The following is a 24547-nucleotide window of genomic DNA, read 5'->3' on the forward strand; positions in this document are numbered from 1 at the left end:
AGCCCTGCCCAGGCATCTCCCTGCTGATCCAAAACTGGCTTCCTGCACTGCTTCAGCAGTGGCCACCTTCTCCTCAACTGAGACACACTTCCTCCTAGAAACAGCTGGTCAATAAACCTACCTAGAATATAAAAGCTCTTGGAGAAACAACTGCCTTAAAGATCTTCCCCAGAGGGGAAAAAATAAATGAAGCCTGAAAATAAACAAAGAGAAGGGACAGAATACAGACTTTTTGAAAGAATGAAACTGTGGTGGATAAATCAAGTACTTTGAGTGGGGATAAAATGCATGTGAAGCATCATATCTAGTAGCCATTAGGAGACAATTTATGTTCTCTTGCCCACCCTCAACTTCCCCATGCAGATCCTCCTCATTCACCTCACTTCTGGTGCTCATTAGATCAACTTTCTAACTGCAGAAAAGGTACCCTAAAACCCTATTTTCTGCCAGATCACTGAGTTGAATTACCTTACTCGTGATGCCACAAGTGCCCATGAGAGAGGAAAGGATGCAACTAATGTTCACCTTAGCTACAGCAAATACCCTTACCCTGAACAGTTTCACCAGGAGAAACCAGGCTTCTGCCTTGGTGCTCTGCTCCTCAGTGAGCAGCACCACTGATCCCTAAGATTTCCAGCATTTCTGAGAGTTCCATATTGATCTAGATCTTATTAAAATTAGGTCCTAACACAAACAGAATCTTACTGAAACACCTCTGGCATGAGGCATAGAAAAATTCTGGCCTCTGTAGGCAAGAGGCCTTTTGGAGATGTGGACAGAGAAGCATATGCTCCCTTTGCAGAAGGGAAGTAAGAATTTGAAGTCACTCACAGCAAGTAGAGTTATGCAGCAACACCCCTTCCAAACACAAAAATGAAAAGGCACAGCATTCACCCAAGCAAGTTCATCTAAGGATGCAGCTCCATGTTAGTGTAATCCGATCCAAATACAAGCCACTTCTACACAAAATAGGAGAATTGCATCCTCAAGCACCTTCCTCCTACAAAAAACTAGTGATCACTGGCTTACCATATCACTTGACTCAGCTAGCTACTCAGTGAGATGGATAACCCACTAAAAATTATTAAACCATGATTTTTACAAACAAACAAACAAACAAACAAACAAAACCCCAACCCACAGTTAAAATGTGGCCATTACTGGAAATTAACCTTCGAACAACAGCTAGATCTGCACCCCTAAAAGTCAGACACAGAAGGATACAAAAGCTTTTTAGCACCATGGCAGGAATGACCACACAGCAGAAAGGATGGGAAGGAGAAGGGAGAAAACTGGCTTAGGCAGCAGTACAAGCACAAGAACATGGGCCACTCCAGAGCCTAATCCACACTTGCTGATCTCAGCACACACCGAGAACACCACAGGTGGCCCATCTACAAGTTCCTGACCTTTCTCAAGCACAAGGGCAGACAAAAGTCAAGGCAAACAATACTCGAATCACTGAGCACAAGGTAGGAGGTAGAAAAGTTTTACTTGCTCACCCCATCCATTCCCCTCGGGAGATGACTGCTGCCTACAGAACATTTCCAAGCTTTCTAAGTGGTTTTATCACTTCATTCTTGAGAAACTAAGTTAGGAAACACATAAGATTTGAGGGTTTACACCACAGGTTTGCGGGAGAAAAATTAGCAGCCAGGACTACAGCATACTCGCTGCTGTTATTATATGTTCCTACAACAGTTTCCCAGACACACAAGCAGAGGTGTGGGACTGCCGGGACACGCTGACTCTGCTCTGGGATGCTCTGGAAGCAGCAGTGGGTGCATTGCAGGACCCTCGCACCACCTGGTCCCCACCCCTCGGTGCCCAGCCCGCCTTTCCCCGCCGAGCGCCTCGCCCGGCCGGCGGCGGGAGGGAAGGAAGGATGGAAGGAGGGGAGGATGGCAGGGGACAGCGCGGCGGCAGCCCCCCAGGCCGCCGGCAACTCCGGCAGCAAAGTTCATCCGACACGGCGTGCGGGCGCCCTGCCCGCCCGTGCCGTGCCCGCAGCCCCGCCGCGGCGGGAGGCGGGATGCGCCGCAGGATGCCCGAAGCCGGGCGGCGGCTGCCCGGGGGCGGGAGCGGCGCTGCGCGGGGGAGCTGCCCGGGGCCGGGCCGGGCAGACAATGGCTGCTCCGCCGCCGCTGTCAACTTCCATCCCGCGCCGGCCCCGGGGAACTCTCCCCGCCGCGGCCGCCCGCGCCCCGGGCCCCGCCTCACCTGCAGCCGCCGCCGCCCGGCTCGGCTCTGCCGTGCTCTGCCCCGCTCCGCTCCGCTCCGCCGCCCCCCGCCCGCCCGCGGGACCCGCGCTGCCGCCGCCGCACCGGAGCCCCCGCGCCGCCGCCGCCGCCGCGCCCCACACGCCCCCCCCGCGCGGGCAGCCGGGCCCGGGTGGGCGGGCGGGGCGGGGCGGCCGCTCCGGGGGCGGGGGGGGCGGGGGCGGGGGGGGGACCGGGCGGCGGCTCCGGGGGGGCCGCGGTCTGGCGGGGCGGCCCCGGGGGGGGCGGGACCCGCGCCCGCTCCGCCCGCCCCTCTCCCCTTATCCCGCTTTTTAATACATTTTTTTCCTTTTTTTGTTTCGGGTTTTCTTTTTGTTGGTTTCCTCTTTTTTTTTTTTTTTTTTTTTTTTCCCTTTTAAATCTCGGCCTCTGGCGCTCCCCCGGCGCTCCGTCACTTCCTCCCTCGAGGCGCTTCCGGGCACGTGGTGCCTTCCCTGGGCGCCGCTTGCCCGTTGCCCGGGTGACGGGAGCGGGAGCCGGGCGGGACGCGGTCCGGCGGCGGGAGCGGCCCGGCCCCGCTCCTCGCCCGCGGCTGCTTGCTGTGCCCGCGGGGCTCGCACCGAGGCGGCCCGGTGCTGATGAGAGTCGCAGACAGGGTCTTCGCCAGCCTGAGCGGTGTCCCCTGTGCTGGGGCTCGCTTTACTGTCCGTCCTTCTGGAGGCTGATGGACTTCGTTAAACGTTAGTCGTTTTGTGTATCACGGAATCAATTCGGTTGGAAAAGATCTCTAAGATCATCGAGTCCAACCCGTGACCGAACACCATGTCAACAGACCATTGCACTGAATGCCACATCCAGTGTTTCTTTAAACAGCTCCAGGAACAGTGACTCCACCACCTCCCTGGGCAGCCCATTCCAATGTCTAATCACCCCTTCTGTGAAGAAATTCTAATGTCCAGCCTAAACCTCCCTTGACACAGCTAAAGATTGTCTTCTCGTCCTGTTGCTGGCTGTCTGGGAGACGAATAGGTTGTAAACTGTTTGTCTTGGTACATGCAAGAAGTTTTGATGAACAAACAGGACACAGCAGAACGTTTTCTGCCTTCTACATGTGTAGAGCACACGTAGAGGTGCCCAGTGGAAACCTGCCTGAACAGAATTTAAAAAACAGCGCCAGAGCTTGCTGGCAGCTTTTAGAAGAGAACCTGGGCTGTGTGGGCACTTGGACCTTGCTTCTCTTGATTACTCTCAAAGAGCATCAGTTTGTTGCCTGTCAGTTGTCTGGCTTAGGGTGTGAGTGACTGATTATGGTGAATTTAGGAATTTTTAACTGTAATGATTTCATCTTTAGAAGGTAAGTGGAGAGGAGGTATGTATGCATGTAGTGACAGGACAAGGGGCAATGGCTCCAAATTGAAGAAGGGCTGGTTTCGATTAGCTATTAGGAAGAAATTATTTCCTGTCAGGGAAGTGAGGCACTGGCACAGGCTGCCCAGAGAAGCTGTGGATGCCCCATCCTTGGAACTGTTCAAGTCCAGGTTGGATGGGGCTTTGAGCAATCTGATCTAGTGGAAGGTGTCCCTGCCCATGTCTTACTGGTTTGGAGCCAGATGATCTTTAATGTCCCTTCCAACCCAAAGCATGCTATGATTTTGTGATCACCATATTTGTTTCTAAGAAAATAAATGCCCATCGTGTCAGCCCAGTGGCTCATCTTTGATGAGAGCTGGTGAGTTTCCTTTCAGAATGCCATCACGTGCATCAAGGACAAGTGGGATGCAGCAACAGACAAAAGGAATGAGTCACGCTCCTTCTTCATGTACAAGGTGCAGAAACTCAAGCACTACTTAGGCTATAACCAGCACAAATACTCCTTCAAATTGCATGTTTGAGCTTCATGTTGCAAGAAAGTTGCATCTGGCACTGTAATGACAGTCCTGGGCTATCAGTTCACAGGAAAAATATTGCCATTATGAACTGCAGTCAATTCCCATTGACTTAGAACCACAGAATGTTTGCTGCTGCCAGAAAAGCAGCAAAACACACCTTACCGGCAGGCATTTGGTCTGTTACTAAACATACTTGCTCTAAATGCTGAGGGTTCTTTTTCAATTCAGATGGAAAGCTGTCTGGCTGATTTTCAAGGAGATATTTAAGGTTATTCAAAACAAAAGGTCGGACAGTGAACAAAGAAACAATGACAAGGCAGGAAACCCAGCAAACAGTAATCTCTGTGAATCAACCACGCCTAAAAGCCCCAACAACTGGATGAACGACTAAGCTATTTGTCCCAGTTGCAAAACCCACTGAAGTGGATTCAAAGGAGGAAACTCTGGAATGTATGCAAACGAAGGGCAGTTACTGCAATAGGACTAGGGGAAAATACTGCAATAAAGAGGCTTTAGGACTGAAGGGGGGGTGTACTTAGCAGCTGTGGGGGGATGTTGGAACCAATAAAGAGAATTTTAGGGTTTTCAAAACTGCACTGGTATGCTTGGGGTAAAAATCACAGGCAGGGAAATGGAGGGATCAAGGTGGATCAAATGGAGAGAAGGTAGGGATAAACAAAGCCAGTCAAATGCAATCAATATATTTGTCTGCATAAGTTTTGTGTCTGATCGTCGGAGCCTGCATTACATTTTTAAAAAATTATTTTAATTGTTTCCCGTGTTATTGTGCTCTTTTTGTGTGCATGTGGTCTGCCCAGTCAGCAAGTAGGATGAAAGGTTTATAGGGCCAAAAGCCTGAGACATATGAAAGCACATTTCTCTGAGTACTGATCCTTAGGAACAGGATCAGGCCAGTGACACCGTGCTGATATGGGTATGTCCGAAGTATTGTCTCCTGTCAGCATTAACCTGGGTGTGCATGTATTTTGTGGAGTTGCACTCTGCTGTAGCTGGGGTGTGAAACAAGTAAGCTCTCACTCACCTCCACTGACCCAGGAAAAAAAGGAAGCCACTGGACCTTTCAGTCCATCAGGTTCAGCTGCCCTTAATACTTTTCAGGGAAAGCTGGAGCACCTGGCCAATACCTGGAGTCCATTCCCCTTGTTCTGCTCCCACATGCAAGCATAGTAGCAGGAATGGTGGAGAATACCCCACAACCTGTTTGCTTTGGACAAACTTTCCATTGGTTTGTCTATGAGCTTTTTGAACCTGATGATATTTTTGGCTTCCATACCTTCTGTAGCAGTAGGTTCTTATGGTGTAAGGTACCTTTTTATTTGTTTTAAATTGGTTACCAACTAGTTTTATCACACACGCCCGATCTGCCGTGGAAACATTTTCTGAATTTTCCACTCACTTTATCCATCACCATCATTATATTTGTAAATATCAATACTTCCTCTTCTCAACAAATTCTGCTCACCAAATGATGAGATCCCAGCCTTTTTAGTGTCTCCCAAGAAAGCACTTATTCAGTCTCATAATTGTTGTCACTGAAGATCATGCTGTAAATTGTAAGACTGGCTTAGAGGGTCTGGCTGGAAACCTGTCAAATGCTTTGCCTACATATAAGGCAGAATTCATTTCATAGATAGCTCACTTTTTAGGTTCAGCTCTTCCAAGCTCCAGGAAGAAACAAAAAGCAGCCCATTTTCATTCCAATGATTTTTTTTTCCCCATTCTAACCCGTTTTAGAAAAGGAGGTTATTCCCAGCTCCAGGAAGAAGCAAGAAGCAGCCCATTTTCATTCCAGTGATTTTTATTTTTTGTTCCCATTCCAGGCCGTTGAAGAAAAGGAGGTTTATTCCCTGGAGAAACAGCATCTCTCATAGCAAGCCACGGAGCGATGGTGACACTCAGTGGCCCGGTAGGAAAAGTGCACCTTCCGAACTCGGTTATTTTTCCAATTTATCAGAGCGACAGTGATAGTAAACGAACCTTATACACAGGTGAATAAACAGCTCGTAGCATGAGCATGAGTCTGCATATTGTGCCGTAAGGATTCTTATAGTACAGGCATATAAACAGACATGTAGTCTGTGTAACTGCATTTCTTTCCCACACCCATTTACTCACTTCAGCCTGGAAGTGAGACCATCACCTTCAGGTACCTCAGGAGGAAAACCCTGTCTCTGTGGTGGACTGTTCATTGTACAGACTACCTTTTTCATGTACAGATTTTAAATATTCTTGTTTTTTTATATTTTTTTAATATTTTTTAATAGTGGCCTAACAAGGTCAGAATCCATTTGGGGGCATCCTGTGGGCTTACAGTTGTCCTCTTTTTAAGAGGCCTACTTCCCACTCCTTTTAAGAGCTTCTTTTTGCAGAAAAATCCCTTGCTGTCTGAGATGCTGGTGGCCAGATTGCCTGTTAGATGCTGCCTGTACTATGCTCTTCTGGACCTTCTTTTTTTACAGATTAAAGCAGCAAAACTCTGCAGAAAATTTCCCAGTTGCCTCCAGACCATTTGGGCAAGCAAGGCCCACACAGCTGCTTGTAGTGAGATGGTGGAAGAGGTCTCCTGGCCACCAGTTCTTCCTTTGCTTACACATTACAAAGGTTCCTTTCTCGCTCTGGAAGGTATTTCCTATGGATGTCACCAAGGACAGGGAGCACTTTTCAACAGCCACAGAATTGAGCAAGCATCAAATTGCTCATTCAGCACAACTAGCCACTTCTTTCATTCCCTAATATTTAATTCAAGAGGCTAACACCTCACTGACTTCTACTGTACATTCCTATCTTATGAGAGCTTGCTGCACATCAGCTTTTTTTCAGCTCTCTGCTTTGCCAACTTCCTCAGCCCCTCATCTGCAGCTGAATAACATCTATCTGATTTGAAACCACAGCCTGGAAATATCTGTTTGTATTCATATTTCACACACTTATTTTTCTTACTTATCTACCCCAGGCAGGTACAAGGTACCAAGACATCCTATCATCAGAAGCAGAAGAATCTTGGTGGGTCTGCTTTTGTCAAGATCTAATTTCATGGCAATCTGATCCAATGAACTGTAAAGCAGACCCTTGGCACATGTCCATTTAGAGATGGGAGAGCCTGGCTTACAGGCACAATGAGCACACTGGGTTACAGGCTTCATGTTTTATTTACAACCTCCCTCTCTGAAGTTCAACAGATCAGAGGGCTTTGACCCCAAAGCTCTTCCAGTCCAGACCAAATATCTAGAGGAAGAGACTTGCCAGGAAGGCAACCAGGACAGGCAACAGGTCTCGCTTTGCTCCCTTTGCAGAGCATCATTGAACAGTCTCTGTTGATTCCTACAATGTCTCGGGAAGGGACAATGCTAGGGGAACAATCATTGCAGGCCTGATCAGTCCTTTCCTATTTTTGCTTCCCTGAACTCAACCCTGTCCACTTTTTGTATCAGCTGTCTACAGAATGTATCCCTTGGTTCCTCAGGTTTTCTACCTCCCCTAAAAGCTTGTTAAGCACTGCAGTGAGGCTTTTATTTTCTTTTTGTCCCGTGTGGAAGGGCTGGTTCTGCCTACTTTATGGACCAATTGTTCTGAATGGTCAGCGAAAAAAACATTTCTTGCAAACTGTGTTGATCAGGCAAATGGCTACTACACAGGGATAACCCAAGCAATCCTTGTCACATCACCTCCTTCATTCATGTTCCTTTTTCCCCTTTTTTGTCATTGCTTCCCAAATCCCCAGCTTATCTTGTTCACTTCTTTTCCATTGCCCCTGGCCTTGTTACTTCAAATTTTTGGCATGACTGTGCTCGTAATTTCTCTTTTGGCAATCAGCTCTGTAAAACTAGTACCCATTTTTTCTTATCTAGTATCCCCCTTTTCATGAGTGCTGTCTTCCTGATGGCACTGCGTATCCCGCTGAGCCATCTGCATACACTTTGTTGTCTTGTTGCATGTGCTGCATCCTGAAATTCCTCAGTTTGTTGTCTTTTTGAGGTAGTGCCACAGGTAAGGATTAGTCATTTGGGTTAATGTCTTGACAGGATGGGACTAGGTGTTGTCAGAGTCTAAACATGTAGTAAATTTGGAGTGAGTGTTATTTTGGTTTCATGCCCTCCCTTCATAAGACTTTGCTGTACAGGCCTTTTCTGTCTGAATGAACTGGTAAAGTATTTCTTCCTCAGCATTCCCTTGCCTGCTCCTACTCTTCAGTTGTGACAGAAAAATTACTCACAGGCTCAGGTAGTAAACCAGATCAGGGTTAAAAATGAGAGGTTTTTTTCACATGGAGTTTGGTTGCAGATCAACTATTGTGTTAATTGAGTTAATAATTAAAAAGGAGCTCAGAAATGGGACTTGGGGAGGAGAGAGATTTAAACCATTATGATGACCAAATGCAAAGTATGTAACCATAACATGCACAGTGTTTCCCTCTTTTTCATGCACTGAAATCTTCATCAGCTGTCAAGTCACTGCCTTCTTTACAGGTTCCACATACTTTATTTTGTTTTCTCCCAAACTAATGTGTATTAAGCCAGTTTTCACATAGAAACATAGGGCAAATGAAATACGGTGCTGCCAACACAGCAGGGAAGAGGAGAGCTGAAGCAATGTTTTCCTTATAAAGGTAGAAAATTCAGGTTGCAGAGTCAGAGCATACTAGGAGGAAACCTGCCTTGAGGCACCTGTAGAAAAAAAGAGGAAAGAAAAGGCAAAGTGCCTGATGAATTTGTAGGAAGATGTCTGCGGGCTAAGAGATTTTACGGGGTGAATTGCTACATCTCTTTATCACTGAAATAGGCATTTCCAGTTTGATTTGGGATGCTGTGAGGATTGTATGGAAATTAAATAATTAGAGATTATTTTAACCTTCCATGGTATACTCAAGCTTTGGTCTACACTGAGATTAATACCCAGGCTAGAAACTGTGCCCACAAGAAGTAGATCCCAATTCAACCTTCAGGAAGGCTCTAGTTCACATGACAGCATGAAATGCAGAGAGAGGTGGGATGCTTTGCCTGCTTACCACCATTCCTCTGCTCTGTTCCAGCTGGAAGTCTGTTAGCACTAACCTGAACTGCAAGGGAAAGCATATTCTCTTGCCGTGCAGTCATCTGTAGAAACAAGAGGGAAAGGGTGGTGAGCTGCAGGACTGCATGGTAGGGTAGTGCCAAATTTCTTTCTCAGCAGCACAACCATCTCACTACCTTAATTTTTCACTCCTCAGACTGTGAATGCAGGAACAAAGAAACATCTCTAGTGGGTCAGGCCAGGAATCTGTCCCCACAACATGTATCCCCATACAGCTACAAAAGATCACTTTGTGTGCTGTGACACCTTCTAATGCAAGGACATATTTTGTAAATAAAAAACCTTTCCCCAGTGTGTCCTGATAGCCTTGCTTATTTAGTGATAATTAGTATTTTCATGTCAGATAACACTCTTTAAATTGTATGTACTAAGCACAAAAATTCTTGTACAGGATGAAATAGCAGAGAAAGAACATACTAGGTGACAATATTTAGCTCTGTAATAGCTGGATTAAAAAGTGTCCTTTTCTTGCCATGGTGGGGAAGGGGCAAGAATGGAATTTAGTATATGACATGTTGTGCTGCTTCCTAAATCTCCAGCAGCAGTTTTTCCATTTTGGTCTCAAATTAAAAAACAAATAAAATAAAAAAATCTTAATGTTCTAGCTGCTGTTTTGTCTCATACTGAGTACAGAATAATTGGAGAGACTCAAAATATCATCAAGATCTCTCCTCTCTGTGCTAATAATTCATTTAGAGCTTTAAAGGGTAACAAATTATTTTCCTATTATCCTCTGAGACACGGCAGAACACAATGGATGGTGGGATTTTTACAGCATACATGAAACGCATACAACTAAATTCTGCCTTCTAGTGGATCAAGGTAGCAGTATGTAACACTATTTTAAATAAATGCCTAAGTATTCTCAAGAGAGCTAAAAAGCTGGAGAAGTCATGGCAAATTGTCAGAGAAGTCTTCTAGCTTGAAGCTAGAGGAAGAAAACAAACATAGTAGTGGAACACATAACACCCCACAACATAATCATAGTGCCAGGCAGCCTTGTTTCAAGGACTTTTCTAAGCAAGTGCCTACTTGAATATTGAAGTTTTGTACAGAGGAAACCCAAGTTTGGAGTTGCAGGAGGACATGCACTGGAATAAGGGAGTTAAAGGGAATTAGGGTCACAGAATTATGTCTGAGTGGGGGGCACAGTAGTTACTTTACACCACTGTCAGTGAAATCTCACCTGGCTTATAGTAGTCATAGATGTGCACTGTTGCAGCTTTCAGATTTTGCACTTCAACATCTTGTTCCACTGAGATGTTAAGCTTCAGAGAACTCTCACCCAGCTGGAGAGAAGGATGGAAGTGAGCAAAAATGCACTGATCATCTCAAAATCACCTACATACTGACTTTACTCCTTCTACATCAGAGGGGTTTTCTTCTATCTTTCCAGATTCTTCCACCCTCTTCCTCTTCTGTGAAAAGTTTAGCCTACATGACCAGCCTAGAGATTTGTATTTCTAATCTGCAAAAGTCCCCATGCAAAAGTACATCAGTTACTACTACTTGAATGGGCAGTTCCCTGTGGCCTTCCTCTTACCTCCTCCAAGTAGATTGTGATTTTGTCTGGTTTTACCTCTGTCTTTTTCACAAGGGGTACCTTCTCCAGCTGTATAGGAAGCAAGAGATGAGCTTGGTTAGCATAAGTTTATTGGCCTGCCCTGTTTCACAGCAGGTTTGGTATTTGTCAGTGAACCACTGTTGACAAAAGCACTTAGCCTAGCCTGAGGACTAGTCAGGTCTGCCTTCCTCGGCACTGAGATTGTTGGGAGCACATCAAGCCTTAGAAAATATTTTTCAGTTTTGCCACAAGTGTCTTTGGGCCGTGTTCCTACTTTCATCACTTATAGCAAAGGGAAAACTGGTTGGTACAAGGCTGTGTTGGATCTTCCTTCTTTTGAACACTGGAGCATGTAATTGAACCACTCTATGGGATTCAACACCATTTTATGGAATATCCCTAAAAATGGCACTGGTAACTGCAAAGGGGCCCAATGCCCAGGTGATTCTAACTAGGTGCTTTTTCATCTTCTCTCTAACCTCTTCCTGTGTAGGCAATCCTCACTATGAACATGAAAAACTGCACAAGCACTGGTGCAAGTGGAAAGTTGCCTTGTGAAATAGCCTGTTATATCTGCACTTGTAATTACCATTCTCCGACACTTCTTAAATGTTTGGACATTTCTGACTGAGATACTTCTGGAAAATAGATTTTGATATCCTCAAGGGAAGCTGAAGGAAAAGTCCTACCTCTTTCACAGAGCTCTGAAGAGGAATGAACCCTGACAGCATCTCCACCTCCACCAGGGCCATGTTACTTGTCCCACGGTCCCCTACATATCTGAAGGGGGTCAGGAGAGAAGCACATTAGATGTGGAAGGCAGCACAGCATTTCTAGGAGATGCTAATGGGCACTTCCAGACTTTGCTCTGCCCTACAATGATATGAAAGCTCAGCAGTATGTCTAACTGCTGGGACAAAGGGACAAAAAATGGTCCCCATCTACTCAATGTGGAGACAGATTGTGCAGCAAATATGTGTATGGTTAATGTGGAAATAATATGGCATCCTGTTGTCCTCTCCAACAGGTGGAAATTACCTTTGCTGTTACAGGCTGAGTGGCAGTGTTTGTATTGTTCTCTTTCAGTAAGGACAGTAAGGCATGGAGAATATGGATCAAGACTCTCATCCTAGACAGAAGGAGGCAAGTGAAATGTGGATAGGGACTGGAGCTTCCACTAGTCTAGTTCCAGCAGAGGTTCTCAGTACAGAGGGATGCACCTCAGGGCTGGTTCAGCCCAGGATGCCAAGCATCTCCCAAAATGGGGGTTCAGCCGCTGGTGCTCTGGGGACTGCTGAGCTACTCTGTGCTGCCTGAGACAGTTGCTGTGGTTCTGCAAGACACTACCAGTGCACTACCATGCTTCTCCAGGCCTTAATTCTCAGTTTACTATCTCCTTGGGATGTATGGAGAAGAAGAGGATCATCCTTGTGTCCCTGATTCTACAGACAGGAGGCTTTCATGGGGTTCTGGTCGTACAACCGGGTTCATGCTTTTTTCCGCTGAAGAAAGAGCCTCAAGGGGTCTCATACCTGACAGACATATGGATGTCAAACTCTTTCCTGACACCATCACATTCTCTTGGTACTGTTTCCACATCCAGGACAAAGACCTCTTCTGTTTTTGGTGGTGGGATGTTATAGTACAAAGTAGTCTGGTGGGGGAGAAAACATCTCTGTGAAGTGCCCCAGAGTTTCCCTGAGAAAAGGACTACCTGTGCCTCCAGCTTTAATGGGTTAGTAGCCAGTGGCTAACACTGGTGGAGCCAGATGCACTTTCTGTTCAGAGATGTGCTGTTTAGCACACTGCATCAGATACACCTGCCAAATGCAACCCCAAACCTGGAGACTCAGCTGTCTGTGATTCAAGGCCTTATTCAGTCTCATTAAAAAAAAACACTGTTAAGGTTCAAGGTAGCACATTAGCTAAAACATTGCCCCATAAGGAGAAAGAAGTTTAACTGCTAACTTTTGACATGCTAATAGTCAGTAGTTCTAGGTCTCAAGGGGAAAATACTGGTAAGACATTTACAATTCTCTTAAGAAAGAAGAATAAAAGATTGGAAGACAGCAGGCAGGATGATCACATTCATCCAAAGAGCAGCACAGACCAATCTTCCTCCGCCTGCCTGGTGACTGACTGACTCCCCAGCATGTGCTCATCAGATGTCTTGTGCTCATTGACTGTATGAAAGTGTAGCCCAACAGTGAGGTTCTAGTTACCTCCTACATGCATTAATAATTAATAATTGTTGTGTTCTCTCAACTAGACACTGCTTGCAAAATCTCTGTGTCATAAGATTTTCTGTGGGCATCATCTGAACAGAAGTGACCCAGCAAAAAAGGTTTTCACAGGGAGTAACTTGAGTTCTTTGCTGCATGAATGGCTCACGAGTGAACTATCAAAACTGCCAGAAGAATAAGATGTATCTTCCTGATAGATCAGTTGTGTTGCTGTACCGGAATAATAAGACCACATCACTTCACATCTCTGCATGTGATAACAACCTAAGAATGTTGTATCAGAAGACTTACAGTGTGCAGCTCCTGAAGCAGTGACAACAACACACATTCAAAATAGAAGCATGTACTCTTTGTCTCATTACTTCTGACTTCAGATCTACTGGTCTCTTAAAAATGGCATGCCTCTGTAGGCTAGGACAGCAAAGCTGAGACATTTCTGAGAAAATACCAGAGATGATTACGTGAAACCCTGTCAACAAAGTATACCTGAGTACCTTCAAGCTTGACATGATTCTGCCTAGAAGGCAGAATCCTAGTCAGAACTTGAAGCTATAGTACCTGCTTAAAGCCAAACCTCACTTCAGCAGTCAGAGGCAAAACCTGAGAGCTCTGTTCCTTACACATACGTACCTGGACGTAAACACAGCCACTGCCTGTTGCTTGCACTGTGTAGGTCCCTGTGTCTGCAAGGAGAGATGCCTGATGCAGGACCAGCTTGTTGTTCCTGTGCACATGGAACTCCAGTGGAGAAGCCCCCTTCCCTTTCACTGCCACCTTGACATCTCTGATCTCCTGAGGAATCAGGGTTGCATACTGAGCGAGGGCCTGCAGGCTGACAACCGTGTCCTGGAGGGAGAGTCAGAGTCACTTTGCTGTGGGGCCATGCAGGACAAGAGCCAGCACACCAGTTCAGAGACTGCGGGGAAAACCACAGTCCTCATGGCCCTGATTCACCCTCTGACACAGGCAGGCTCTGTAACATTAAGTGCATAGGTAGGGTCTATGCTACAGGCAGCAGAATGATTTCTGTTACCTGGAAAAGGCAGCCTGTGACCCTGGGTAATCCAAATTACACTACACAGAGTTTTCTGATGGCACTCCCCTTCCCAAACAGGGCTTATATACCTTTGTTTGAAAAGGATGGGTCTAGAGTGGCATGCACATGAGAGATTCAGGCACACCATCCTTCTCTTTACCCCATGAATTTCCAGGTTTGTTACCTGTGTGGAAGCAAATCCTCCAAAGGCATTTCTTTGTCCACTGAGCCAGTGCACAAGCTTGCTCACAGAGGTTTCACTGTGTGACAAGTCTGGTTTGGAGACATGAGCCAGGACGATGTAGGCTACTGTCTCAATCGTGGAAGAGGACTTTTCATCATCAGATTGTGGTGTCAGTAGCTGTGCTGATTGGGGAAGAAATATAGGGATAAGAAGAACTGTAGATCCCTGTATATTCAAAGTTATGTCTCCAAGATTCAGCATTTTTGCTGTTTCTGCATTTGCCTAGCATAGAGTAACAGGACCCCCTGTGCTGAAAAGCTCCAGGACTCATTTCCAGTCACTTGCACCTATTGTAAAACAATTGCTCAGTCTTTGAGGGAGAATTGCTATCAGGCTACTGGAGGAGAAAGACTACCCAACTTTGCTGGCATCCTCATCATGCAGTGCATGGTGAAGGGCAATTTAAGCAAAAGCTGGGCTCTCACCTCAGGTCCGAGCTCACAGGTACTGAATATTTTGCCCCAGTGGTAGTAGGAAACCACTAAAAATTCAGCTAAGGATTTAGCTAATTGTTCCAGGCTTAATTGTGTTAGAATCTTCTGCAATGGTACAAGTGTGAAAACCTGAAATGCTTTTGAATTCAAACTCAGTTTTCAGAACAAATCTTCACTTTTGAAAGAAGAACCACCAAATCACTTGTTTGCATCCTACCAGCCTCAAGACTTCAGAATTTAGAAAACTTCAGAGAACTTTCATTATGTTTATCACAGTGGAAGGTTCCTTGTTCCGTGTGTATTATCACAGAGGCCATTCTGAACAAGTACTGCACTGAATATGTGCAATTCTACTCTTTCCTGTTCCAGTTTGAGTGGCTGTGCAGTGAGCAACACCCAGTAGCTGATCAGGCTGAAAAATCCTCTCTCCCTTTGTTTTTTTAATATGTTATTTTTCAGCCCTCAGTGTGGTTCACCACATTGCCAGACAAACAAATGTGGGGAAGAACTTACTTAAACCAACTTAGATAATATTACAACTGTTTAGCCATAGCCATAGGCATAGGTGTGCTTTGAACACCCACCCCAGCATTCTCACTCTGAAGTCTATTTTTTTCCCTAAGCTAATGAGACAAAAGAAAGAACCAAGCTCAGCAGCACAGCAGTAAAGGTCCACCCACCCAAGGGCCCTGAGCTGAGTAGAGCAGCAATGAGGAAGCAGTCAAAATGTTTGAATTTTTCAGGTAGATGTCCTGACCAGCAGCTGAACAGACATGGTGAAACAAGTTTGCTCTGCAAGATCTCTTGTACTATATATGAATTGCTGAAGAATGACAGGAGCACCATGACAAAAATAAGCATTTTAACTGCACAATTTAAGCATGGATCTCCTCTTCGGATCTGCTGCTTTTGATTAGGAATTGTTTCCTGGGTCTGAGAAAACTAGAGATTCTCATAGCTTGAATAAATTATGATTTTCTGACACAAAAGCGTACTTGAGAATAGCTAAATTTCCCAGAATGCTGCAATTAAATGCTACAGGTATCAGACCTTGAACACAGTCGTGATCTCTAGGACCCCAAAGCAACAACCTACCAGTTTCCTTCTCTATTATATCCAGGAGCTGCTTTCTCATCTCCATGTCCTTACTCAGTGTGAAGACATAAGCCATCAAAGCCTTGACATAAAGGCTTGTCTCATCAAGTGTTACCTTCTTGAGGCAGTGTAAGGCATTATCCAACATGGTGTCCTGAAAAAGGAATCCAAACCAAGTGAATTTCCTCTGACCAAACAACATGTTATTGTGAACATCTGTCCCAGACACAGCCTTGATGTAGTTTAGTGCCAGCATCTCCCCCAGGACTGTGAAGTGTGAGGTGGAGTGGTCAAAGCATCACTGACTGTGGGTTGGAAGCAAAGGTCTGCTGGATTTATCATTGGGATTGGGGATTGCTAATACAATGGAGAATCCCGCAGTAGGAAGTATCTGCTAACATACTGGTTCAGAATGTCAGATACACATGCTGTGAGTGTCTGATCCTGAAGAGTATGATGTTTTTAGAACTGTACCATTAAGCCTGGAATATCAGTTCTTTTTTTTCTAGAACAGTCTTGAAGATCACTGCTTTTATTTGGGGGGAGGGGGGACAGTGCGTACCTGAAAAGCAGTCTTTTATTTTTCCTTTAGCTCTGTTGATCAGTTTGATGAAATCCATTGCCTCTCCCTGCAAGCCCTTTGTTATTTTCAGACACAATTGTTTCCCTTGAGATGAGCTGGGAAAAGCAAGTGCTCTGCTTTGCTGCAAATCAGGCCATTTATATTAAGACCTCCCCACCAAGTTAAAATTTTCCTGCTTAGCTTACTGTGTAGCAATGTGGGAATGACAGAACCTTTCACCAGCTCAAGCTGGGTACTCCCTGAAGCCCCCAGCCAGGGGAGAAATGAATGGTGGAGCATGTTCCCAAGCCCTGCATGAGTTCAGGTGTGACTTACATTCCTCTCCAGATCGAGTTCCACCAGTGCAGCAGCAATATAGGCTGTTAATGAGATCGTATCATCCACACCACCCTGCAAGCACACAGGCAGCCATCAGGAAAGGAGAAACCCAGCAGCAATGTGCTTCTAGGCATTCTTGGACAGGAAAGCCCTCCAGGCTCACTTGCTGAATATCCTGAAAGTTTGCTGTTGAGAGCAGTCTCAGCCATGTTGTTCACACAGCCTAGACACCCCTTCTCATTGAAGGGCATGAAGCAAACTGTAAGAAATTTATTTTATTAAATATGTTACCACTGTACACTTGAATTAAGTTTCTATGATGCAGGATTTGCATACAAGAACTTATGCAACTTCACATATAAGTCATCTGACTTTTCATCTCAGAGAACATTCATTCTTGGGGAGGTTCTGCTTACATCCTCAGATATGAGACAAGCATAGATCTAAAATGAGAGGGGGAAATTAGGCTAAGCATCATTCACACTGACTAGCAGAAACTTTGTAAGTGTGAGGCAGGTGAAAGTGCAAAACCTATTCCAAAAAGTTCTGCTCAAATAGAAAGCTCAAGGTGGGAAATTAATGACAGTCAGACAAGTATGAACTGTCTGCATGTGTACTCTGTTTTATTTTGTACTGCATCCAAATTTTAGGAAAAAAATGTATAACCCTTTGCTTTAGTAATGTAACAGCCTGTTTTCTTTCATAAATTTGCCATGTATTTAATGTGGGCAATTTTGCAATCTGACCAGTGTGGATTATTTGTACTTTTACAAAGGCAATGAGCCCAAGCCTACCATGCTGCACATGCGCTGTTCAGTACCTAAGCTCTAGGGCATGTTCACCAAGAGTTTGGTGCATTTCCAGCTACACTGCAGGGATCATTTGGGGGTGCAAAGCTCTAGAAGAAGTCATGTTTTTGAGGCAGTGGAGGGACCACTGTGTCTTCAGACAATCCTGTATTAGAGCACAGAGTACTGTGCACTGTAAGGTATGAGAAGAGTGAGAACCCAGCCTGGGTATTCTGGACAAGCACTAACATTAAAATATTTTTCATTTCCCTGTGTCTTTTTAGTGCCTTGGTACAATTAGCTGTGTTGTCTTTTGGCTAGAGTGAAAATTAAGAAAGCCTAGCAAAGTCTAAAGCTTCACACAGAGGAAATGACTGCTGGCTTAAGCCATGTTTTTCATTCTGCTCTGAGAAGGTGCCTTAGCTGTGCTAGGCCATGGGGACATTGCTTTGTGCTACTGTTCGCAGTGGAAAAGCCTGAGGAAGCAACCTTGTGCCTCACATGGAGCTCCTCCTGCTCCCACTCCCATGTCTGGCAGCCATACCTTCAGGTCATTGTTGAAGAGCTTCCCCACACTCTGGAAGCAGCCACTGGGCAGCTGCTGCTTCTGCAGCCAGCGCAGAGCGCTGTGCACGTGCTCCTTGTCGATGTAAATGTGAGAGCTGGCCTGTCCAAAGGACCTGGCTACAAAAGCTGTCAGCCTGTGAGCAGAGCACATGGAGGAATCCCACGTCACAGCCAGGAGATGAACCAGCAAGGATGATAGGTTTAGGATGGCAACAGAAATTTTGGTCACTCACCACGTGTTGCCCTGCTCATCCCCTTTCCCAAAGGCACTGTAGGAGCCATCGTCATGTTTGTAGAGCAGCTGACGCTGGTAACCTGTGATAACAGGACGTGACTGGTTGTGAGGACCTGTAGCACCTCAGACTGTATCCCTGCCATGGGAAGATGGCTTCACCAGGTCCTACAGTCAGAGCCGCTGAGACAAGCACACCAGGCCAGCTCCCCCTGCATCCCACAGCATCAGTGTGACAAGAAGCAGTTGCACAGCACTGCTGAAGTGGCCATGCGGCTGCTCTGCATTACTGGAGCTGTTTGGAGCAAGCGGTGTGGGTTCCTGCCCTTTTGCAGAAGGGTGACATGCTCAGCCACCTCATGGCTCCCCATGTCCCAGGGAGCCCTCAGGAGCTTTGCTGTGAATAAAAAGAGTGGTAGGAGTGAGGAGGAAGGCTTTTCCTAGAGGCGACACAAATAAAACCCTAATTACTTTTCAGCACTTCTCCTAGCCCTGTTGGGACTCAACAAAGCATTTTTTGTGGGATGTACAGGAAGCAACAGGGCCATGCCTTTGAGCTCTGAGGGCAGATTGCTGTCTGCATCTGTTTGCTCTCCCTCCACCCTCCTCACAGCCGTACTGTCTACCCTTTGACTTTCCTTCCTGCCACCACCATTCTCTTGGGTAGCCACCCCTCTCCAGACACATGTACCTGTTCTCAGTACATGCTTGCAGTACAGAGAAAAAGGAGAAAAGAAAAGGAGTCAAATCCTGTCCAGACAAAGAGACTGGCAAGCTGAAATACAACATGAGACAGACACTGGCACTATATTAAATTCAGATTATACTGGAGAGAATTGACATGCCCCCAAATATGTTTTCTAAAACATGGAGAAACTCTAAGCTACTGAAATCATATCTATTTTCAAAGGTCACTCTTTATTCCATGTAATAGCAGCTGATGCCCTCTTTCCACAAGATGCTTCTGTGAGCCTTGGACTGATAAGGGAACAAATAGGCATCACATAATGATGGAAATCACTAATTACCTACAACTTTCTCAAAAAAGCAGACTTAGTACCTCAGTTACCGACAGAGACAAGTCATGTTTTCTTCAGAAACTTTTCTTTTCATGAGACATTTCCCTTTTCTCTGTGATACCTTCCTTTGTCACAGCTCTGGCAGTCACTCCTGCTCCTGCCCTTCAGCTCCCCACCAGACCCTTTCCCCACACTCTTGATTTATTGCAGCTTCATTTTGCAGCAGAAAGAAGGACAATGCTTACCTGTTGTCAGAAATGTCAGTGCTTTATCCTTAATTTCTGGGTTCAGTTGTTTGGTCTTGTTCAGGTACTGGAGTATGAAGATGTTTGGTGCAAACAGGACCATGTTCTGTTCACCACAGCCAAAGGGCATGCTTAGCAGCCTGTCTAAATTTTGAAGTGCTGGACCCATGATGTCACCTTACATTTGAGAGGAGAGAAGGGAAAAGCACAGACACTGAGCACTGTGAAACAAAAGGACTGCTGCCTTCACTAGACCCTGCTGGGATCCTAGGAAAGAGCTCTGGATGAAGAGACATGAATGAGATTTCTGGTGACCCCTCCTACGTTAGGCCAGTACAGAAAGAGAAGACATCATAGTTCTGGAAGGAGGAAGGGAAGTCTGAGGGGGTCAGAAGAAAGGTAAAGAGAGCTGTCATTCCTGAGTGGGTACCAAGGTGGGAAAGGAATTACAAAATTGGTGGAAATACGCAGGGATGGTTTTGTTTCACTTAGGTGGATAACGGTGACAGAAGTCAGAGAAGATATCCTGATTTGTGCCTTTTCCTCCAGACACTTGGGGATCACCTAGGATCATTCCTTATAAGAGGAATAAATATTGGAAAATATTACTTGATCCACATTTCTGAGGCCTACATCACACCTCTTACAGATGATCTCATGAGGAGCTGGGTCAATGCATCAGTAAGGCCAAGGCTCTGTGCAAGATTTATCACTATGGACTCAAGAGCAGGGAAAGCCTTTCTCACCAATCACAGAGAACGTGACTCGGGCAGATCCCTCCAGCACTTCTGCAGGCAGAGTCAGGGAGAACTCTTCAGAGATGGTGTTATCTGAGGAAGGCAGAACCCAAACATTTATCCCATGGAAGAAGCCATTCATATAAGGGTAACATCCAGGGAGACCCAGGTAAAGCATAATGTGACATCGAGTCACAGGAACCAAGACATGCAAACAAGTGCCTCAATACAGGAACTTTTGCCAGGTAAAAGACTGTCAGGGACAAATTATAGTGGTTGTTCTTCCAGGCAGGAATTTTGCTTGTTCTCTGATTAATCCCCCCCACCTCTGAGTATTCGCATTAACCCTGTCCCTTCCATCCTGGTCTCATGATCATGGCAGTGAGGAATTTTTGTCCCCTACCTGCAGGACAGAGAAAGGCATTTTGGGTCTTCTCTTGCAGGACACCGCCTGGCTGCAGATGGAGGAAGAATAGTTCAGATAGGGAAGACAGGAAAGGAAGTCACCCTGCCTTAGCAAGTTTGCCTGATGTCCAAGAAAGAGCTGAACTTCCTCTTAGCATCTTGCTGACTGCCCCAGGGGACAAACCCCTGCCCCCAGGGGTTCTCCACCCTGAGATGTGACCAACCTTCACAAGCAGAGATTTTATCACTGTGTCTCTCCCTCCTTGTGAAGGTGTCACAGCAGTCCTGTTACCACACAGGCCATGTGACTCCTCTGCCATGCTGCTCACGGTGACATTCACTCTGCCTGCAGGGAGCACAGGAACACGTTGCTGAGCACTTGCAGCAGACAGCTGTGTGTATGAGCATTAGGTCCAGACATGCAGACATGGGCAAATTCCACCCCTCCTCCCACCAGCTGCCACACATCCCTCTGCCCAGCCTCACCCAGCCTGGTTGCCGTCACTTTCCACACAAAGGTTTCTGCTTTGTTGGCACAGAGGCAGCTGGTGAACTGGCAGCTTGGACAGGCATCCACCTTCAGTTCTGGGGTCTCCATGAGGGTGGTGTGGACCTGAGCGTGGTTGGATGTACAAGCACATATTGGGTTAGTGTTAGTAACAGGCCTGCAGCCAGCAGCAAATACCCTGGGTCATAAAGTGTGAGGTTGTGCTTTATGGCCCAGATATCAGCATCTAGGGCTCCTGAGGAGCTCAGAACTTGCCTTTGGCCTCAACTTTTTGTTCTGACAGAGGCCATGTAATTGGGGAAACTCACTTGGAGAAACTCACCTGGATACAGTCCTTGAGGTAGTTGAAGACAGTGGCTTTTAGACTGAAAGTCTCTCCTTGGATCACAGAGTATGGCAGCGATACATCCACAAAGAATGGCTGGAAGACTCTAAGAGAGGTCAGAGGTGAGAAACCAAAGCCAGTATCAGCAACACAGAAGGTGTTGGCATTCCATTCTGTGATGGTGTCAGGTACAGCAACGTGGAGAGATGCTTGTCCATCGCCCCTGCAGCAGGAAGCAGAAGAGGAGGACTTGCTTAGAAGCAGTGAGAATACTCCAGGAGTGACCCTGGGGAAGGAAGGCAGAGGCTGTTACCAACCCAACAGAGACCAAATCCCAAATCCAGGTCTCTGGGAAAAGCGTCCGTGGTTTTGGCTTCTCCTTGTCATCGGAGTGAGGTTTAGAATCACCAAGGGTACCTCGGCTGCCTGGTGGAAAGTAAGTGATACCTCAGAAAACAGCATATAAAACTACAAGTGTAACTAGCTCTTCATTCACATGCAATCTAGGACAAACCACAAATGTTTTGTGACACAGAACAAGAGTGGACAGGGCTGGTGTCTCAATGAGAATCTGCCACAGTGTGGGTATCTTTGGGGAAGAGAGTTTAAGGAGACAGAGTTGGATGGAGTCTAGTCCAAGGCTCAGTCTGATGGATCCAAATTTGATCTGGATCCAGGGGGAGACAGCACGCTAAAATGGAGTCACATTCCTTTAAATAATCTGTGAAAGTGCTGGCAGAAAGCACATTACATTTTGTATGAAAAACACTGAACACAGGGACACCAAGAAAGCATGGAGATTTGAGCTTCTACCTGTGATTTGTAAATCAGGTCCACTGAAATGGACACAAGCTTTGTTACTCTCATACACAAACAAGAAATGCAGCAGGATGGGGGTCAGTTGTCTCAGCTGCAGGCTGGCCAGAACTGGGAGAGGGAAGACCCTTCACTTAAGAAGTTGGACATGTGTGTTCCTTACCATGAATAGACTGGCTTTTTAGATATATCTTTTTTTTAAAGTCTGGAAGCACACAGGAAACAGGTTTCTTGATTCTAGTGTTGGTAAATATTTTCATGCGCAGTTTCTGAGAAAAAAGTACAGATAGTAAATAATTTATAAATAAAGGGGAACAAGGAATGTTGAAACTATCTTGTGATCATGGGTATCAAGTTGAGGCTGGTGGCCAGTGGCAAAACACTTTTAAATGCTGCTTATTTATATCTATATGTGAAACTTTATAGGCTCAGACTCTCACCAGTGCATGAGGAATGCTGGGACCAGCTATTGAGTCTCATACAAGTAAATTTCAACTAGATGTGCACTTCATATGCCTGACCCTAGCAATGACACATAGTCTAAGGAATAAGCATCTAGGAGACGGCACAGTAACATGCCTTTTGAAAGGACTCAGGGTCTGCATTTGTGTGGTAGAGGTTTGTCAACTTAGGAAACCCATGCAATTCAGACTACATTTTGGGTTGTTTTCAGTGTGTTGTTACCCTCTTCTCCTACTTTGAAATGCTTCAACTTGTATATATTTTATTAAAGAGCATTCATTCTGCCAGAAGCAGCACTTCTTGCATTTCAGTTAGCAGACATGTTAACACTTTCTGGCTATCATTCTTATTAGAACATTAGTTTATTTCATTGTTTGTCTGACAAGACAACAGTGTTAGATATAAACAGATATAAAGCCAAACTGTGAAAGACTTCCTTTTATTAAAACTGCTTTGAGGATAAGTAAGGAGACACTCAATGAAACACAGAGTAAAATAGTTTGTAAATACAAAAATAGCCAAGTGGTTATTGGTCAGAATATGGTGAGGTGCTCAGGTATTACTGCTGTATTCTTGCCACTTCCCCTTTGTAGTTATGTGGGCCTGAAGTAAATTTGTTCATTTTCACCCTATCTTTTTCTGATCAGGTGGTTTGTACTGTGCTTACTCAGCTTTCCCCATAGTCCCCAAATGAGTGTGGCTACCCTGAACAGCAAGGAACATATGACTTCTTGTAGGCATTCAAGACGGGATATTGGAACTCACTAGCTCAGGAGGAGTTTAGAGGAGGTGTAGGCACCCACCTTAAACAGGCTATAGACATCAGCCTCACTTTGGTACCATGGTGCACCCATCCGAGCCTTTTTGTGGGGCCTGGGCTGCTGGGGCAGGCAAGGGTATGCCTCAAAGTCTTCCAAGCGGTAAGGCAAGCCTCGGCCTCCGACTGTGAAGCTATCCTCAAAGATTTCCTCATACAACTGCAATGGAAAAACACAGGTCTTCCAACAGAGCTGGCCAACAAGCACATCTATGGGTCAAACTTTTGGGTTGTAGCCCTCTGTTACATATTTTGGAGCTTTGCAGCTAAGAAAGTTGGCACTGACCTGGCTTACACTAAAGGACATAATATAAAGGACATATATAGGATAATATATACTAAAGGATATAAATCCAAGCAGTGGAGGTAGACAAGCGGTTTTTAGGCTGCAAGACAGTTTCAAGCCTTTCAAGACCAGGGTACAAAATTAGGATAAAAATGCTTCAGGTTAAACACAAGGCATTGTCACATCTGACCTACATATTTAAAGATTATTACTTAAAATACCTGTTAGTAGATTATGCAAGTGCTCTGCGCTAGGACAGCATCCCTATGAAATGGACCAACAGCTCACACTGTGGGCCCTATCAACAGGTGTAGTGCATCCCCCTGGATTTGGTGAGGCTTCTTTGTAGCACACTGTACTGCTATAATTTAAATTACAGCTTCCCATGAGGCATATACCTGTTTTATCTCTGCTACACATTGTGGATTTATGTTAGGATTTTCAATTTTTGCAGTATTTATGCTCCAAGTTTTAAATTCATTCCTCTGAAACGCACAGCTGCTTTAAGGTAGGTGCTTCCAACCCTTCTGATTCTCAGAATCCACCTGGGTGCTGACAAAATACTGACCACCAGCCGCTGTGTGCTCTGGGTGCTCTCGTCTAGCTACTGTTTTCTAAAGAACT

General features: G+C 45.6%; 1 protein-coding gene across 4 annotated transcripts in view; it reads right to left on the reverse strand.

Annotated features, from left to right (window-relative positions):
* Positions 1 to 8485: 8485 nt before the first annotated feature.
* LOC102100203 (alpha-2-macroglobulin-like protein 1) overlaps positions 8486 to 24547 on the reverse strand; it is a 28692-nt gene continuing 12630 nt past the window's right edge. For 2 of the 4 annotated variants that reach the window (XM_014259747.2, XM_014259748.2), the window contains exons 18-38: positions 23624 to 23797; positions 22522 to 22627; positions 21860 to 21968; positions 21540 to 21765; positions 21196 to 21322; positions 20934 to 21055; positions 20708 to 20759; positions 20314 to 20397; positions 19568 to 19744; positions 18305 to 18386; positions 18049 to 18205; positions 16714 to 16788; positions 15816 to 15969; positions 14227 to 14408; positions 13637 to 13852; positions 12296 to 12417; positions 11453 to 11543; positions 10743 to 10811; positions 10386 to 10488; positions 9181 to 9222; positions 8488 to 8793 (exon numbers count right to left, since the gene is read on the reverse strand). In XM_014259747.2, the coding sequence (XP_014115222.2) occupies positions 8768 to 8793; positions 9181 to 9222; positions 10386 to 10488; positions 10743 to 10811; positions 11453 to 11543; positions 12296 to 12417; positions 13637 to 13852; positions 14227 to 14408; positions 15816 to 15969; positions 16714 to 16788; positions 18049 to 18205; positions 18305 to 18386; positions 19568 to 19744; positions 20314 to 20397; positions 20708 to 20759; positions 20934 to 21055; positions 21196 to 21322; positions 21540 to 21765; positions 21860 to 21968; positions 22522 to 22627; positions 23624 to 23797 (2496 nt within the window). In that variant the 3' untranslated portion in view covers positions 8488 to 8767. Of the gene's footprint in view, positions 8794 to 9134; positions 9223 to 10385; positions 10489 to 10742; positions 10812 to 11452; positions 11544 to 12295; positions 12418 to 13636; positions 13853 to 14226; positions 14409 to 15815; positions 15970 to 16713; positions 16789 to 18048; positions 18206 to 18304; positions 18387 to 19567; positions 19745 to 20313; positions 20398 to 20707; positions 20760 to 20933; positions 21056 to 21195; positions 21323 to 21539; positions 21766 to 21859; positions 21969 to 22521; positions 22628 to 23623; positions 23798 to 24547 lie in introns of all 4 variants that reach the window. The other 2 variants (XM_014259749.2, XM_014259750.2) reach the window with 2 other exon arrangements.

This window comes from Pseudopodoces humilis, chromosome 2 (assembly GCF_049639895.1).
Source record: "Pseudopodoces humilis isolate 2021_Gansu_Grassland_sample_001 chromosome 2, ASM4963989v1, whole genome shotgun sequence".
Classification (NCBI taxonomy): Eukaryota; Metazoa; Chordata; class Aves; order Passeriformes; family Paridae; genus Pseudopodoces; species Pseudopodoces humilis.